The 19,574-nt window shown below is 33.6% G+C and overlaps 1 protein-coding gene across 3 annotated transcripts; it reads left to right on the top strand.

The window, feature by feature from the left end:
* The first annotated feature begins 541 nt into the window (after positions 1 to 541).
* On the top strand, positions 542 to 5,953 carry LOC107813047 (transcription factor bHLH123). Of its 3 annotated transcripts, none has more exons than XR_001654228.2 (8): positions 542 to 1,311; positions 1,695 to 2,193; positions 2,832 to 2,939; positions 3,245 to 3,310; positions 3,417 to 3,482; positions 3,699 to 3,752; positions 4,297 to 4,501; positions 5,400 to 5,953. XR_001654228.2 is itself a non-coding variant. In XM_075257084.1 (8 exons), the coding sequence occupies exons 1-8, from the start codon at positions 1,290 to 1,292 to the stop codon at positions 4,444 to 4,446; spliced, it is 1,092 nt and encodes a 363-aa protein (XP_075113185.1). In that variant the 5' UTR covers positions 1,152 to 1,289; the 3' UTR covers positions 4,447 to 4,924. The 3 variants fall into 3 exon arrangements, 2 of the variants coding, with proteins under 2 accessions (XP_016493741.2, XP_075113185.1); XM_075257084.1 differs by lacking the exon at positions 5,400 to 5,953 and adding an exon at positions 1,439 to 1,565 and having other exon boundaries at positions 1,152 to 1,311; positions 4,297 to 4,924; XM_016638255.2 differs by lacking the exon at positions 5,400 to 5,953 and having other exon boundaries at positions 4,297 to 4,924.
* Positions 5,954 to 19,574: the final 13,621 nt, after the last annotated feature.

Here is a 19,574-nt window from a genome sequence, read left to right as displayed (position 1 = left end):
GTAACTGGTAAAGTTGTTATCATGTGACCAGGAGGTCACGGGTTCGAGTCGTGGAAAAAGTCTCTTACAAAAATACAGGCTAAGGCTGCGTACAATAAACCTTGTGGTATGGCCTTTCCTCGAACCTCGCGCATAATGGTAGCTTACGTCACCGGTTGCCCTTTTTAGACGTCTGTACAAAGTCTATTTGGAATTCATTTTTTCTTTTTGGCCACAAAAGCAAAACTGAAATATATTCCTACTTTGAAGAAAATAATAGAGTCAAAGTGGGGGAAAAGCCAAGACTTCTATTGACTACTCCTATAAAAGATAAAACTAGTAAAAAGGCAAAAAGAAATTAAAAAAACAAGAAAGTAATTAATCAATGTTTGGCTAAGGATAGAATTCAATATAATTTCCTTACAAATTGACCCTTTCCATTTGTCTAATCACTCTTGAAAAAGGTCAATCAAAATTTTGATCATTTCTCAAAGTCTCACTATTTTCAAATAGTTTAGTTTCCTATATCTATATACTATAAATAGCAACATAAATCAAAACAAATCCATTTCAAATCTTTTATAAACATAGCCAAAAATTAAACCACAAAACCATAAACCAAACCCCAAGTGTAAAGCAAAGAGAATTTTCCAGAATAAGAATCTTGAATTCAATACCAAATAGAGAATAGAAAAAAAACAAGGAGTCATCTCTATTTTATCTACTTTTCTTTCTTTTTTCGAGCTCTTATCTTGAGCCGATCTTATTCTTTCTCACTTGAGCTGATAGTAATAGTTCGAGCAGCAGCAGTCTAAAAACGAACAAGCTAACTAATATAGTCTTTACAAGACTGGCGAAGAATTTTTCTCTACTTTTCTAATTCGATTCGTAGCAATCCTACACTTTTTTTTTGTCACTTCTTGAAAATCGCAAAAAGGATCTTCAGACTTGACAATACGGAAGGAAAACTGCTATCGGTATTGAAAACGTCCTTACTATGGCGGAAGAATTTCAACTAGGTAATGGAAATTGGTGGGATAATACGTCAATATCGAGGAATAGTGCGCCTACTGCAGCTTCTACTACAGTAAGTAACATGTCAAGCAACTATAGTAATTGGCAAAATACAGAAACTCAAGTGGACATCAAACCTAGGACTTTCTTGGATTCTGGTTCAGTATTGTCTGAATCTTCCGGCTGCGGCAGCAGCAGCGGCAGAGGCAGAGGCGGTAGTGGAGGCGGAGGTGGAGGTGTTTTATCTGCAGAAAATAATTTTCAAATGATGGGTTTAGGTCTAACTTCTCAACCACATGATTGGAACCAATCTTTATTGTAAGTAATACGAGCTTTCAACAAACGAATTCAGAATTTGAACTTGATATATAGGTTTCGTATCTTTATGTGTTTATCTTTTTTTTTTTTTTTTTTTTCCACTTGGTGTCCGGTACTCGCATTGGAGCCCAATTATATCGGGATTCGCACTGTGTAAAGCCACATTCGAGGCGAAGCGCTCCATACCATCATGCCCAGAGCTTGAACTCGAGATCTTTAGTTAAGGGAACCATATCCTTTGGTGGTTCCTTTATGTGCTTATCATTAAATTTATCGGTTGTAATTCAAAATTTAATATTTATTGAAATTTTAGTAATTTTTAACGCTCCGTTTTTCTAACAAATTAAAGTTTTTGTTTTTTTGTTTTTATTTTTTATTTTCAGGAGGGGTGAAAAAGCTGAGAGTGGTTTTTCTTCTATACTTCAACAAGGAGATTTAAATTCAAATACAAATAATTATCAGCTAGAAGCATCTAATTCTCAACAAGATCATCATTGGAATAGACAGAAAATATATTCAGGAAATTCTGAGAATTCTTCATCAGTGGATGATTATAAACAAATGAATTTTGTTTATAATATTAATCCATCAAATAATTATGGTTTAAGCCAAGAATCAGCAGCTCATGATAATCATGTGATGCATTCATCTACAACTTCTTCATGGTCTAAATTTCCTCAGTTTCTCCGAACATCTCCGCCGGAACAGCAGCCGCTGCAGCCATCGATGCCGCCGCCTCCTCCTCACAGTCAGCTGCATTTCTCAAATAATACTCCTTTTTGGAATGCCAGTGCAGCTGCCATGAATGATGTCCCTTCAACTCTTTTTCCTTCTAATTTGCATCCTCAACTTCCCATTCCAACAATTGATGAGAAAGCAAAGGTAATTATCGAATTATCTGATCATCTCATCTTAAAGTTTAAGTAACGTAACGTCTCAATATCCCGCCTCGCCTTTTTCATGGGCTAGAGCTGGTGGGTCTATCGAAACAGCCTTTTTACTTTCGAGACTAAGGTAGGGTAATGTCTACATACATTGTACCCTCTCCAGACCCCACTTGTAGATTTATACTGGATTTGTTGTTGTTATTGTTGTTGGAAGTGAAATTTGAACACATGACCTCTTGTCCGCTCTATATCATATTCAATTGCGTAAACTTATTGTCTGAATGTTTAAACTATTAGAGAGAGTACACTTATGCGTAAGTTACTAAGTATGTTATGTCTCAACAGTAATATTTCATTACCAAAATGAATTCAGAATTTAGAGTCAACAAATTGTATTTATATTGTAAGTTTCTTTTTTTATATGTCTAAGTTATGCGAATCAAAAGTAGTGGATTCAGCTAAATTCGCTCCGAGTTCACCACAATTCATTATTTATGAAGATTTCATTCTCAAAAGAGCTGCATGATTTCATAGTTGTAACCATGTAATTTGCATGTCATATCTAGGGTTTTGATTTTCTTTTGGTAGATTGAATACATACATGTATTGATGTTAATTCTCTCATTGCAACAGAATATGGGAGAGGTTAGGGATATAAATAAAATGTCAAAGAAAACTAGCAGCGAAACAACAAATAAAAGACCACGGGATGAAACTCCATCTCCTTCGCCAGCTTTTAAGGTATGTTCGTCAGTTATCTTAAACTCTGTATCCACTCAAATCGTAATATAAATTGGAACGGACGGACGAGGAAATATTTAATTTTAGAATATATATGACTTTCTTAGAAGGGACACCTTGGAGCAATGATAAAGTTGTTTCTATGTGGCCTATACATTACGGGTTCGAGTCGTGAAAACATCACTTAATGCTTGCATTAGAGTAGGAAGTCTATATCACACCCCAAGGGGTGCCGCCTTTCCCGGGCTCTGAATTGCACCGGAATATTTTTTTTTTGATATATAGCTTTTTTAATTCATTTTTAGGTGAGAAAAGAGAAGATGGGAGACAGAATCACTGCACTTCAACAATTAGTCTCACCTTTTGGAAAGGTACACTGAGAATCACTACTTCTCTGAATTCATAGAAAAAACAAAAACAAAAAAAATATTTTTCAATCATTTTAATTTTTTCTTATTCTTTTTTTTTTTTTTCCAGACTGATACAGCTTCTGTACTCTCTGAAGCAATTGAATACATAAAGTTCCTCCATGATCAAATTGGTGTAAGTTTCAGAAGAACCTTTTCTTATTTATTTAAGTTGATTATATGAACAAAGTCCTATATTTGTAGCTAAAAAGAAAGGAAAATTACATAAAAGGTGTAACGACATTCTTAATAATTTAACCCTTTTGAAGAAAAACTTACTGATTTGGCTCAAAGCTGACAATATTACAGTTTCTTATCCGTTTCTTTTTCTTTTTTTAATTTAAAATTACAGGCATTAAGCGCCCCTTACATGAAAAGTGGATCATCTGCAATGCAACATCAACAGGTACTGAAAATTACCTGTTACTTCATTGTGGTTCACACTGAGAATTTTTTGGATTTTATTTTTATTTAATATTTGAAAAAAAGCTAAGTTTTGGTAAAATTTTCGAAAAATCATTGATAAAGTTGTGTTAGATTATGATTCACATTTTATGGAAAAAGTTCTATGCACTTACTATAATGTAAAATATGTATACACAATTAGGTTATCTATAGGGGTATTATCACTTCTAGCCCGCGCCAACTATTCACATTTGATAGTCGAAAAAGTATATAAAATTTGTATAATTTTTGTATATAGCATACAGAATGTATGTATGTGTGTATATATAAATTTTATACATTTTTTTGACTATTATATTTACAGCAGCTATACAGTGTCATTTTTCCTTATCTATACGTAGTTTTTATAATAATATGTTATTATAGATTAAAGAATATTCGTATGTATAAAAAAATTACATAATTTCTTAAGGTTCAGGGTTCAGGATTTAGGGTTTAGAATATATATAGCAGCTGCCAATAATATGTACACTGATATTCTGCAGAGTAGTAAAAAATCCGAGGATGCAGAAGGACAAAACCAAGATCTTAGAAGTCGAGGATTATGTTTGGTACCAGTTTCAAGCACTTTCCCAGTAACTCATGAAACAACAGTAGATTTCTGGACACCTACATTTGGTGGAACATTCCGATAATTACAACATACAGAGGTTAATTCAGGATTTAAATTTGACGGGATCGGCTTCTAAGGTTCTTACCCCTAAACCTGTTGCACTTTCGAAATTATAGGTTCAAAATTTAATAGAGGGCGGCCATGTGCATTAAGTTTCCGCTATGCGCGGGATCCGGGAAAGGGTCGGACCACTAGAATCTATTGTACGCAGCCTTACCCTGCATTTCTGCAAGAGACTGTTTCCATGGTTCGAACCCGTGACCTTCTGATCACATGGCAACAACTTTGCCATTTACACCAAAACTCAAAGTTTAATATTTTTTGAAATTAATTTAGTGATTTTTTGCACAGCCTCTCTACCCTTTGGGGTAGGGGTAAGGTCTGCGTACATATTACCCTCCTCAGATCCCACTTGTGGGATTATACTGGGTCGTTATTGTTATTGTTGTTGTTATTGTATTAACACTTCATGTCGAAAATGATGGATTCAATTGAACCGATACTGTATAATTATCAGCTGCTAGTACACTTGGTCCAGGCTGATGATATGATGATGAAAAAGAAAAAGGATAAAAGGAAATGGTGAAAGAGAAAGGAAAAAGGAGTGACTCTTTAAACAAAATGATGCAGCTTTTGGCCAATATTAGGGACCATTGAATGCGTATATATTCTTCTAGCGGCGCAGTCAGCATATTTATTAAGGGTATCAAAATATAATAAATTAAATATACCGAAAAATTAAAAAAAGTTAAAATATAGTAAAAATACATAAAATAAATAAAAATATCTAACAATACAGTGTAATTTCTAGCGAATGGCTCTCATTTGATACCCCTTGGTTAAATGTGACTTTGCCACTTTATTCTTGTAATACTAAAAATACGCCTTAATTTTAAATAGTTCGAAGACGGTACAGATTTATCATAAAAATGTACGTTGAGTGTCTGCTTATCGCAATTCTCCTCTTTTGTCCAGGCTTTAGACCAACAATTTTACAAGTGGAGTTGCATATATTCTTGTAATACAAAAGACACGCCTCAATTTTAAATAACTTGAAGACGGTATGGATTTATCATGAAAATGTATGCTGACTGTCTGCCTACCGCAATTCTTTTCTTTTATCCCGGCTTTGGACCAACAATTTGTGCAAGCTAGTTCACACAGGCAGAGTTGCATATATTCTTGTAATACAAAAAATACGCCTCAATTTTAAACAATTCGAAGATGGCGCAAATTTGTCATGAAAATGTATACTGACTGCCAGCCTATCGCAATTCTTCTCTTTTATCCCGGCTTTGGACCAACAATTTGTGCAAGCTAACTCACACAGGGAGAGTTGCATATATTATTGTAATAATTGAAGAATTGACACATTAAAGATGGTTTGCTATTTTAGGAATAAGATGATAAAACAAATTTGGTAGAAAAAAGAGTTGATGAATAGAAAATTATTTTAGTAGTTTATAGAAGAATTTGTTGTTTGTAGCTAATTTAGTTGAAATGATTGGAATAAAGGAGTTTTTAGCTAATTGTTGTATCTGTTATTTGTATAATGTATACTATATTGTTGGCACCACCTTTAATTTTTTATATATTATTTTAAAGAAAAGAAATAAGGAATAATGGAATTCACAGAATAAAGTTGAGTGTGGACTAGAGATCATTTGATTGAAAATTTTAACTTTTCATTTGTTTATTTGTTGGAATATGTTAGTGGAATCAGAAGATTATGGCCCATGCCCCCTCTCCAATTCTCACCCCCTTTTACACTCATATAAGTTATACTCATTTTATATGGTACATTTTGATTGGCCAACCGAAAGAAAGATAATTTTTTTAAACTTATAATCTAAAACAAATATATTTATTTCTAAATATAAAAATATATTATTTTTTTAAAACAGATTGAAACGAGAAAGTGCATCAAATAAATTGGTAAAGATGGAATAGTTTTTTTCTTTATAATTTATATGGCATAATTTGACTAACACAAAATTTAAATAAGAAAATAATATAAATTTTATAATCTTAAATATGTCATGAGATTTCTGCGACTACATATAAAAGTATGCCACTAAAATTAAAATAAAAAATTTAAGTTAAATTTTTAAATAATAAACATATATATTTTTCGGACTAACTAATAAAAAAATATTGTTCTATGAAATGGAGGGGAGTAGATATTTAATATATTCTTGGAGGAGTAATGGAGGGGTGTAGGTGAAGGAGCTATCAAACATACTTTATTTGGTGCTTTTTATCGAATGGTCACATTGAAAGGCAAATATAGAAAGCAAAACTCATTCGTCCTTCCCTTTATAGAATGTCTCTAATTTATGTGACATTTTTTATTTAATCCAAAAAGAATAATATATTTTATATTTTGTAACAATTTAATTTTATTTTTTTTCTTTCTATACCTTAATGACATGATTTCAAGCTACATAAATTTTTATGGTTTGTTTTAAACCACAAATTTTTTTAATGAGGCGTAAGTTCTAGAGACTTATTCAAACTAAAACAAAATTTGTTGAATAAGTCGTTCATATAATCAGTGACGGATCCATGCACTAATTTTAGGTGCTTTAGCACCCATTGACCTCCCGATAAACTATGTATAGTTATATCAAAAATATAAGAAAAATGTTATAAGATGCCAGCAAGCACCCAATAACGAAAAAGACTAATGAGTGTTGTGGTAAGCCTATTCCCAAAATATTACTACTAATTTGATTATAAGAATTTAATAAAATATTTCAACATTTAAATTTTCATAAACTAAATCAACTCTAAATATAATACAGAAAAATACGGAAACGAGCCCCAAACATCGGGGTGTCACTAAGTCATGAGCGTCTAAAATTATAAACTAAGATATGTAAACTATCTAACTGTCTAAAAGAAGAAATGACAAGAAAGGTAACAAGGTCCTGCGGACACTGGCAGCTACCTTGCAATCTACACAGATAGTCAGCCTGAAATCAATGATCGTCGCGCCCTAACTCACCTGGATCTGCACATAAAGTGCAGGGTGTAGTATGAGTACAACCACCTCAGTAGTAACAGAAATGACTAAGGAACTGAACAGTAGTGACGAGCTAAGTAAAACAATCCAATTATTTATTTTCACAATTTACAATAAACATAAATAAACAGGTAGATTCCATAACTCAGTAAATGTCACAAAGAAATTTAACATATAAATGTAGCAACAACACAAATAAATACAACTTCATAGCAGTGTCACTCCATCACTCATCACTCGCACTCAGCACTCAACAAACTCAAAACACTCAACACTTTGCGCTCACTGGGGGTGTGTACAGACTCCGGAGGGGCTCTCAAAGCCCAAGCACTAAGCACGGACAACTCACGTGCCATCATATCAATATCTGGATCCGCACGGTCAATACCTGGATCCGCACGGTCAACTCACGCACTATGGTATCAATACCTGGACCCGCACGGTCAACTCACGTGCTACGCGGACAACTCACGCGCTATGGTATTAATATCCTCACAACCAGGCCCTCGGCCTCACTCAATCATGTACCTCACTAGCCTCACCATCATCAACAAATAAGGGAACACAACCCACATCAAGTATCACAGCATATTAGCAAATAATAGAGACTGAGGTAAACATGTACAATAATTTCTATGACTGAGTACAAATAATGTGAGCATGAATAAAGCCTAAGCATGATCTCTAACATGAAGGTAGACAAGTTCAACAACAAGTAACTACGTAAACACAGATGATGGCCATGAAGCCTCACGGGACGGACCAAGTCTCCATCCCTCGAGGTATACACCCACACGCCCGTCACCTAGCGTGGGTATCACCTCCAAACAGTCACACAATATTAAATTCCCCGGGTTTATACCCTCAAAGCCAGAGTTAAAATTGTTACTTACCTCAACAACGTAAAATCCTACTATGGGATGCCCTCGTCCCTCGACTCGGTCTCCTAAAGCTCTGAATCTATCCAGAATATTTAATAACACATCCCAATTAGTCTAGCTGGATAATTTTCATAATCTCAGGACAAGTCAAAAATCAAAGTCAATCCCCGGTCCAATTAATAACTAATTTGTATACAATTATGTTGTCTAACGAAGTACTTTCGTCTTGGTGATAGTAAAAATTGCTTTGGTATTTATTGATTTCCTCTTTTTCGACCAGTAAGCAAACGTTTTCCCCACATCATAAATATTAGACAGATTACAAAAAAAATAATGCACTTTCATTGTGCATAAATTGCCGAACAGTGGGTGTTTCAGAAGCCATCACGCTGGCCTTCTCAAAAATTCAAAGATACTAATTGCTTCTGTCATGGAACGATAATTGTATCTCTCAAATTAGAGAATCAAAACAGTAGGTTCTTGGAAAAAGAATTTCCTATTTCTTTTTCAAATCACATCATTGTATAGTTATTATGTCTATTAATTATGGCATACTCATTATTCCCATACCCTATACTGCTAAAATATGTAATTAACCACAATCAATTGAAATATTTATTAGAATTTAGTAATATCTGCACTATGAAAGTTAACAACAGAGCTTCTTACGATGTCGCCGATAATTTTTCCACAACAATTCTTCTTTGTGTGTTTTTGCCTCTTTGTTTCTAAGACCCTGAAATTAATTACCTAATGTTTTTTTTTACTTTTAAGCCATTGAAAATGTGGTAGCTCCTAGAGAATGGGCTTAGCCCACTTCTATTCATATAATATAGCACGTAATAAAGTCCAATTTCCAACTTTCGCCAATTCAAGCCTAATTCTACCACGGACATCCAAATTATATTCCGGACACACTCCTAAGTCTAAAATCACCCAACGAAGCAATCGAATCATAAAAATCCAAATCTGAATTCGTTTACTCATAAGTCAACTTCCGGTTGACTTTTCTAACTTAGCTTTCTAAATAAGAGACTAAGTGTCTCATTTCACTCCAACAATACTACGGACCCAAACCTACCAACCCGATACGACTCAACACAACTGAACAAAATATAAAGAAGTAAAAATGGGGGAGACGGGAATTTAACTTTCGGAACGACTGACTGGGTCGTTACATTGATATAAGATGCTAGCAAGCACCCAGGAACCAAAAAGATTAATGGGTGTTGTGGTGTTGAGATTGAAGTAAAGGCGTGTCTGAAGTTAGAGGCGTGGGTTCGATACCTACTTGACTTGTAACTAGAAGTCATTTTTGATAATGATAATATTAATCGTAGTTTTTTTATTAATTTTTTTCTGTATTGAGTTCGAATAGATGTACACTTATGCTATGTGATTGGTACTAACTTTATGTTAAAGGAAGTGAGCACTCACGACCATAAAATCCTGGACCCGCCACTGATAATAACTTTTAATATAATTGGAACTCTCGTGTACTTACTAGTGCAATAGTTAATCCAAGTTCACCTTGGCTCTCGCTCCAAAATTCTTATGAAGACTCTGGTGACACATGTGTGCGATAGGGTCCTTATAAATGTCAAAGATTGGTGATATTGTCATTATAAGTGTGTGAAGTCGATAGTGTAGTTGATGGATGGGGGATCTATCTACTTGCATTAACTTACCATAGCTAGTAGAAGAAACTAAGTCGTAAAATACAACGATTTTTCTTAAAGTGTTAAGATCATTGGATTACGATTTAATGATGTTGTTGCCTTAATATATCTTCTTCTATTAGTAAGTTAATCATTAAAAGTATTTTAAGCAAACATAAAATTTTAAAGATCAAAGTGGTCCTAATTAATTATGTCACACCTTTTTTTTGTGTCTGTTTTCGAAAGGATGATATCTTTTTATATTTAGAAATAATTTAACATTAAATATTTTATTTTTTGTATAATGGAACAATTTATAGCCGTGTTAAGTCAAATACCATCCTATAAACTGGGACAAGAAATAGTTCTTATTTTAAAGGAGCCAAACAAATAAATAGGTCTACTAGAAAACTTTCATACAAAATCCTACACCACCTTAGCATATGGCATCCGTTAGCCTTTGGGTCCTCTATCCACAATATTAATTGGTTTAATCATGACTTTCTAAGTACTAATATTTGTGAATATACACTACATACATACTATATGTGTAGACTTTGATAATGCTACACCCAATTAAGTAAAAAAAGATGCATAAGTATAAAATGATAGGAGAATTGGAAAATGAAAAAGAGAGGGAGTGTACTTTTGTTTATATAATAATTATGTCTTTACCATATATTTTACATACGAGTTCAATTCTTTTTCAAAAGCCGAACACGTAAAAAAAATCTTTTTAAAAATGGAAGAAAGTGAGATTAGAATTTAATACCCCTTTCTATTCTGATATCATATTAAAGTATGTAACTATCTCATCCAAAAGACTTTGCCGAATTTTACTAATAATATTAACAAGCCATTACTATTTTTAAAAAAATTCTCATCCAGTATATTCCATATCAGTACGGAGTCTCGATTAATTCAGATTCGCATCGTGTAAGGCTCGGAAAAGCAGTCTCAACCAATATTCATATTCATTCCACTACGAGCGTACTACTAGCATTATGATAGTTAATAGGTATAGCTTTTGTTAGACAGCTTTTTAGGGTTGTCATCAAGTACTATACAGTGTCATTTTCCTTTATAATTTCACATCCAATATTTGGTACCAGTATCGGAGCCAACTAATCCAGATTCACATTGCGTAAGGCCCATGAAGAGAAAAGAACTCCCGACTAATACTTCTTTCTTACGGCTCGAATCTGAAACTTCTAATTAAATATGAAAAAATTATATTTATCCCACGACGATCGTACTATTACTATAGTTAATAGGTATAGCTTTTGTTAGACAGCTTTTAGCAATGCCATCAACTACTTTGGAATATCTACATTTTAATTTCGAAAAGCAAGTAAATAGCTTTACTGAGAAGCATAAATGAATCCAAAAAGATAGCATCAATGCAATCATCATCAGTGTCTTCTTGGAAAAGTCTACTTAAATTGTTCGCCATGAAGTACCACGAATTTCTCACTTTTTTCTTTGATTTGATTTCAGAATAGGGGAAGCTGGAAAATTTGGTTTTTAAATTCATAAATAATCTTATAATCAGTCAAAAAGATGCTTGTTCCTTTCCTCCTATCTTTTTTAGTCCTTCGGTATCGTCCGATTAATTTGAATTCGTGTCGCAAAAAATCCGTTAAACAGAAAACTCTATCTATCTCCATTGAAGAGCTCGAATATCGAATATGAAATCTCTGGTTAAAGGTGAACGAATCTCATCTATCTTGCCACGTCGCTTGCTCGCGTACTATCAAAATAAAGAAGATAATTAAATAAAATATGAAAAGGTAGAAAGCCTTGAAAAAAATGTAGGTAGATGCTCTTCCGATTTCGTTACTATTGCCATGTTTAAGTCGACATATAATTTGGTGTAAACATCTGGTACGAATAAGTTTTTTACCGTGGGTCCCCCGAGCTTGGAGTTTAGACTTGCATTCCTCACTTCCTAAGTATGTCGCGCCTTAGGAAAAAGCAGAATGTAACGTTTTGATAAAATCATTATTCAAATGCTTATGATATTGTGACGCCCATGATGGAAGGTGGGCCAATGAGAGCGGGTCGAGTAGGACGGGTAGGATTCTACACTGGCAAGCTTTTGAAGTAATAGTGTACATGTCATCTTAGTAAATCCCATATCGAAATGGGAGAGGAAAGTAAAAAGCTCTATAAGGCACAATTCACATGATACGTGCTCTTTGGGGCTCGATGATGGCATAGTCCAATGGACAAGGCCGTGAGATTTGTTGGGACAAAACGGGCAATACGTGTTGCAAGCTTGGATCGTGACATGTATCCTAAACTTTAGTTCCTTGCATTCTGCATTGTATTTGTTGCAGGATTAGATTACTTGGGTTAGGGGTGGCAAATGGGCTGTTTGGACTGTAATTGGGCGGGTTAAAATGGGTTGAACTAATAAATATAAAAATAGCACGGTATATTCAGTTTTCGGACTGGTCATTCAAAAATAGCCAACGTTTACGAAGTCAATGAAATAGTCACTATTTTGCTGCAACAGAGACCGGTCCAGCATAATATACTGGAGTTCGGTGCACCTGTGTATGAACTCCAGCATATTATGCTGGACCGGTATACTTTGCTGACTCCAGTATAATACACTGGAGACTAGAGCATCGGTGCTCCAAACTCCAGTATATTATACTGGACAATTATACTTGCTGGAACTCCAGTATATTATGCTGGAGTTCTAGTGTACTTATGCTGGAACTCCATCATATTATGCTGGAGTTCCAGCATACTTATCTTGGAACTCCAGTATAATATGCTGGAGTTCAAGCATACTTATGATGGAACTTCAGTATAATATACTGGCGTATTTTCCGGGTTTTGAACAATATTTTCACTCAGATTTATCTTACATGAAAAGTGACTAAATTTCGATTACTTTTGAAACTGGACTATTTTTGAACGACCAGTTATAAATCTGACTATTTTTGAACGACCAGTTATAAATCTGACTATTTTTGAATTTCATCATTGCTTAATCTTGCCCAAATATTACTTGGGCTGAAATAGATTGGGTCAATATAGGCTAAACAATGGATTATAACTCAACCCGCTCAACTTGACCCATTATGTTTACAATATATTATCCTTTTGGTTTTTCTTGTAAGACAACCAATGTCATGAGAAATCTTTACTTTTTTTCGTATCTGTTTTCTTTTATTTTGAATTTTCTTTTTGTAAGACGCCATCAGCAGCTCTTTTTTGTTTCTAAAATCACAACTAATTCGATTTCTTAGATCTGGTAGTATTGACCTTGTTAATTATTGTAATTGATAAAAAAAATGAAAATTTTGTGAATCATTTAACTTGCTAAGTTGAATTCTTGTGAATAGTACTAATTCAGTTATCTATTACGGTTAATGATGGTTATTAGTTCCAATCCCGAACAAAATTTTCATATCCATTTTTCATTTTGACGTCACGTCAACTGATATTTTGTTTTCTAAAAATCAAATTATTCAAATATAATAATTACATGAGATCTATTCTTTCGATGTTAAGATTAAATTACTTCTTATTTTATTATTAAATATTCTAAAGAGTATGATTTATCCACAAATGTGATTTATAAAAAGAACAAATGTTTTGACCGTATAAAATAATTATATTTCATCTTGAATAAATTAAAATTCACTTTTTTGGACAAGGGATTAATCCTATTTTTATTTGATTGGGCATCAGTGGAGGTTCACATATGTCCAGCTTGAAGAGAGAATTTTTGGGCACTAACATGGGTTATAGTTGGGCACTATCATAGGTTAATTTGTGGGGATTTGCATCTATACTCGTTTTTTGGGTCACGTTTTAATTTGTGTCCGCTTTGCAAAAAAAAATTGCAAGCATACCCACTTTTTCGCGTAACTTCAGCATACGGGGCTGAAGTAGCAAAGACAATCACGCAAAACTTCAGCATTCTAGTAGACGGGCCTGAAGTAGCAAAGGCAGTGCCGAAGTTTTTTTGTCCTGGATAAGATGATGAAGTTATTTAGTTTATTTGTAAAAACTTAAGCACTAAAATAGCTGAAGTTTTTTTTGTCATGGATTCATTATTTTTTTCATAAAGCTTTTTCAAAAACTTCAGCATAATATGCTGAAGTTATTTAATTCATTTGTAAAAATTTCAGCACTAAATAAGCTGAAGTTTTTTTGTCCTGGATAAGCTTTTTCAAAAACTTCAGCAGAAGATGCTGAAGTTATTTAATTCATTTGTTAAAACTTCAGCACTATATAAGCTGAAGTAACATTTTGCAAGAAGAGTGAAATATAAACTTTATTTCTTTCGTTATTAGTAGTCTTATTGCTATTTTCCACAAATGTTCTTTCGGATACAACCAACGAAAAGTTATACCAATGTGTTTGCCAGAATTCTGATTATTATGTCCCTTTTTCCACAGCTTTCGTCACCCCAACCAATGCTTCGTTCACCACAATCTTATAATCCACATCACAAAATCTCAGATTGTTAGTGTCTTTCAGTTGTTAATAGAAGAAGAAGAAGAAGAAGAAGAAGAAGAAGAAGAAGAAGAAGAAGAAGAAGAAGAAGAAGAAGAAGAAGAAGAAGAGGAGGAGGAGGAAGAGGAGGAGAAGGAGGAGGAGGAGGAGGAGGAGAAGGTGAAGGAGAAGGAGAAAGGGGCTGAAGTTGTTTAAAAATTGGGTACAAGTTAAAACTTTTTTTAAAAATAGGTATAGGTTAAATGTGGGCGACCAAATAGGGCGCCCCGTGCAATTTTTACTTTAATTTGGGCTAGTAAATATTTATGGGTTATTTAATTTTGGGCTAGCCCAAATCAGCCCATCAACAAAATCACTCTAGCCCAAACCCATTAACTTGGGCGGGCTGGGCAGGTTATATGGATTTGGGCCTGTTTTGCCACCCCTAACTTGGGTTGGGTATGTTGTATTCTTGCTAGTCGTATGTGTATATATAGGAGCAGAGAGATTTACTAAGTAGGAATGTAAGACTCTGGCCATTTCTGTAACTATTAAGTTAGGAGGATGTTTTAGTCCAATTTTTAATTCCACATTAAACTTAAAATGGTTATTCTTGCAAAAATTCCTCAAACAGGGACAAAAGTTAAACATCGGCGCAAAGTTTTTGCAAATCTCCCCATTCACATTTTTAGGACATTTATTAAGCCTGTCACATTTTTAAAAACATATTCTATCTTTTAATGTCCACTGATTTCTTTTTCTTTTTTTTTTTTCTCTCGTTGATGTCTATGGGTGAAGTTAGAGGAGCGGAAGGGAGTTTATCTGAACCGGCTTCGCCAGAATGTTGACAATTTGAGCACCTTTTTACCTACAGTTTAGGAGGTTAATATATAAAGTGCCAACAACTAGAGATGAAGGTACTGAGCATGGGCGGATTTATAGCCCAATATATGAGAAACGTGAACCCATGGTCGCTCCGCCAAATTAAGTATTTTTTATGTACATATTTTTAAAAATTGAACTAATATTATCTGCTGGCACTCATGCTCTAAAGAGGCTAAATGATACACTTGGTTGCATGTTGTATTATTTACCTAGAGGAATAGAGAGCAATTCTCACTTAATATTTTATTTTTCCTCTTTCTTTAATGATTCACCCATAAATACCCTTTATTTTGGCTTTGTTTATGTTGTACTTGTAAAGTACTAGTAGATTATTAGGGATGTTCATAAAAACCGAATCAAACCGACCAAAAGAAATGATACTTTTTGGTTTGATTTGGTTTGATTTTGGTTTTGAATTTTAAAAACCGATCAAATTTGGTTTGGGTTTGGTTTTAATCAGAAAAAAACCCGAAAAAAATCGAATCAAACCGACTATAGGAGTAGCTATTTCAAATTTATTAACACACACACACACACACACACACACACACACACATATATATATATATATATATATATATATATATATATATATATATATATATATATACAAAGTTTCAAAAATTTAATGGTAAATGTTAATAGTTTGCACTTTTAGTATAGTTCTTTACCTTTACATTCTAGTTTGATTGGTAGTTTTCTTTTGTTAAGTGTAAGAATCCATTTCGTGTTAGAAATAATATATGTTTAATTGAGTCCTTAAATTATTCATCACTATTTGATTCAATTATCATCAATATATCTTGGTAAATAATAGATTTCTCAAAGGGCAATTGATTTGAAAGTGTTACATTGAAAATGTGGTCGCCGGAATATGTGTTTGGTAGTGTATGTCTTATATTTAAGAAAATACCGACAAATAACCGAAAAACCGACAAAATCCAACATAAACCGAATCGAGAAAAAACTGACTTAATTGGTTTGGTTTGGTTCTAATATTTGAAAAACCAACTTACTTGGTTTGGTTTCTTTTAAGGGAAAAACTGATTCAAACCGAACCATGAACACCCCTATAGATTATTATCGAAACAAGTGTAAAAATATAAACCAAATTAAAAGAGGGAGGAGGGGGAGGGGGTAACATACTTCTCGCACATTTTATGATATCTTTCTTTGAATGAACATGAAATTTAAGAAAAAAATATGTTTGAAACTTATAGACTTAAATATGCAATAATATTTATTGGCTATAAAACTTTTAAAATTTATAGTCTTAACATGTTATAATATTTTCGTAACTATAAAAGTTTATCACTAAAAATAAAATATATGTTTAAAGTTGATCTTTATTCAAACACAAAACAAATGTCAAGCTTTTTTAAATAACATAAACTGAAATAGAGTGAGTATTAAACAGAAAAGAATCTTTAACTCAGAAATCCACAATGCTGGAAATTCCAAGTAACAGGAAAATCATGCAACAGACTGAAAGAAAATGTAAAAATGAGAACGAGAGAATTAGACAAGGAGCTCATAAAGAAAATGTATTACTTTTAGTAGGTGTTTGGACATAAAAAATGGAGTATGATTTTTGAGGGAAAAAAAACAGTTTTTAAAATTAAGTTGAAAAATAGTATTTGAAATTTAAAATTATGTTTGGACATGCATTTTATATGAAAGAATATTACAGTTTGTGAGTGGGGATTTTTTATTTATTTATTTATTTGAGAAATCTCCAAAAACTTATAAATTTTCATCACAAACATATTGATCCGGGAAAAAAAAACATAACCTTTTAGTAATAGAATGGCCAGCTTAGAAGAAGAAAGAAATTGAGTATGACCCAAAATTCAATGAAACAGTAGCAGTTCAACCGTCGGTATTTTTCTGGAATTTTTCACTTAAATCTCTCTATATATGTATATTTCAGTATTTTCAGAGTATATATCACATTCAACTCTAGTTACTTTCTCCCTTTAAATTTGCGTGACATCATTTAACTGGACACAGAGTTTAATAATAATAAAGAAACACGTTGAAATATTTGATTTTAAATGTGTCATAACACATATATATGATTAAGGGCATTTCGTTAAGAGCAAAAGAGGAAATTTCGGTTAAATTTTTTCAAATTTAGAAATCTAGCATTCTGTTTATAAACAGAAAAAAGAAAAGCTAATACCACATAAACTTAGATGAGTGAAGTATATAAAAAAGTGCAGCCCAGTGCATAAAGTTAGTGACGGATTCAGAATTTTAAAGTCATGGGTGCTCGCCGATAAAAATTTCAAAAGAAGAGAAAAAAGGAGTTTAGCCGCGGGTGCTCACTCAATATTTATCTAAATACTTTTCCTATGCAAATTTACTAAATCTGGTTAACGATAATGGGTGCCTGAGCACCCACAAGAGACCACATAGATCCGCCATTGCACGAAGCTTCTCGCATTCATGCAGAGTTTGTGAAGGGTTACACCTAAAGGGATGTGGTGTAAATAGTCTACCCTAATGCAAGCATGAATGGCTGATTCCAGAGCTCGAACTCGTGATACATAGGTCAGGGTGAAGTGTAGACTTTTTTTTAAAAAAAAAAAAGTCTTCCCAAATTAGGAGGATCTATAATGTTTCCATAATTCCCCTCCAGCATGACTCGAACACAGGACCTAACGGTCATGGGTGAAGGTGCTTTTACCAACTGAGCAAGCCTCACTTGTCTAATTAGTCAAGTTTGTTCATAATAAACATATTCTCAATTTCAAATATTATCTTTGTTCATATACATCATGTCCTTTCATAACATACATATTTCAAATTAAAGTGAATATCATCTTTTAACTAACCTATCCTTGTTTGGATTTGAAAATAATTTTTTTTTTTACTTGACTATAAACCTATGCATGAATTCCATAATTCAAATACAACCTTTTCTGATAGGACCAAACCTATTGTTGTATGTGAAAGTAGACAAAACAAAAGAAAGAAAAATCAAAAAGAGATGAAAATATGATGTAATCGCTTACATCGACATTCTTGTGATGTAAGTGCTTACCTCAACATTCTTATGATGTAAGCGCTTACATTGGCATTCTTATGATCTAAGCGCTTACCTCGGCAGGGCATTCAAATACTTACAAATAGGGGTCTACATTTTCATTTGTAGATCATCCCAAAACTTCTTCTTTCTCTCTTCAATTAATAAAGAGCTATTCTTTGTGTGACCGTGGAGTAGGCAAAAATTGTCGAACCACGTAAATCTTGTCTTGTCTTGTCTTGTCTTGTGCAATTTATTGTTTCTCTCCTAAATATCCTTTTCCTTCTATTATCTTGACACGCTTCCTCAACAATTGGTATCAGAGCACAGACAGTGTAATCCTGGTAGAAAAGTACAGTATTGGTGTAGGTACTATTCACAAGAATAGTGCGACACTATTGATCATCGTTACTATTCACAAGCACTATTCACATAAATTATTTTTGTGAAAAATGGCATCGGAAGAAGGGAAGGTTAAGATTGACAAGTTCAATGGCAAAGATTTTGGATTCTGGAAAATGCAAATAGAGGACTATTTGTACCAGAAAAAATTACACTTACCTTTAACCGAGGTGAAACCGGAGACTATGTCCAAAGCGGATTGGGATCTATTAGATCGCCAAGCTCTTGGTGTGATTCGTTTGACGCTAACACGAAATGTGGCGTTTAACATCATTAACGAGAAGACCACTGCAGGCCTGATGAAGGCGTTATCAAATATGTATGAGAAGCCATCTGCTTCAAACAAAGTCTATTTGATGCGTCGATTGTTCAACTTAAAAATGACAGAAGGTGGATCAGTCACGGAACATATCAATGAGTTTAATACAATATTAACTCAGTTGAGTTCTGTTAATATAACAATTGATGACGAAATCAGGGCGTTGATTCTACTATCATCTCTACCAGAGAGTTGGTCTGCAATAGTAACTACAGTTAGCAGTTCATCAGGAAGTACCAAACTCAAATTGAATGATATTAGAGACTTGGTACTAAGCGAAGATATTCGCCGAAGAGAATCAAGTGATTCCCCAGGATCTGCTTTTAGTACCGAAAGCAGGGGGAGAATCAACCAAAGAGGACAGATTTATGGTCGTGGCAGATCAAAGTCAAGGAGAAGAGGACAATCCAAAAATCGCAAGGACATTACTTGTTGGAATTGCGATAAAAAGGGTCACTACAGTAGTCAATGTAGAGAACCAAAGAAGAAGAAGG

The sequence above is a fragment of the Nicotiana tabacum genome, chromosome 1 (genome assembly GCF_000715075.1).
Source record: "Nicotiana tabacum cultivar K326 chromosome 1, ASM71507v2, whole genome shotgun sequence".
NCBI lineage: Eukaryota > Viridiplantae > Streptophyta > Magnoliopsida > Solanales > Solanaceae > Nicotiana > Nicotiana tabacum.
The sequence above is the reverse complement of the archived record's forward strand: the minus strand, read 5'-3'. Positions and strand labels throughout refer to the sequence as shown.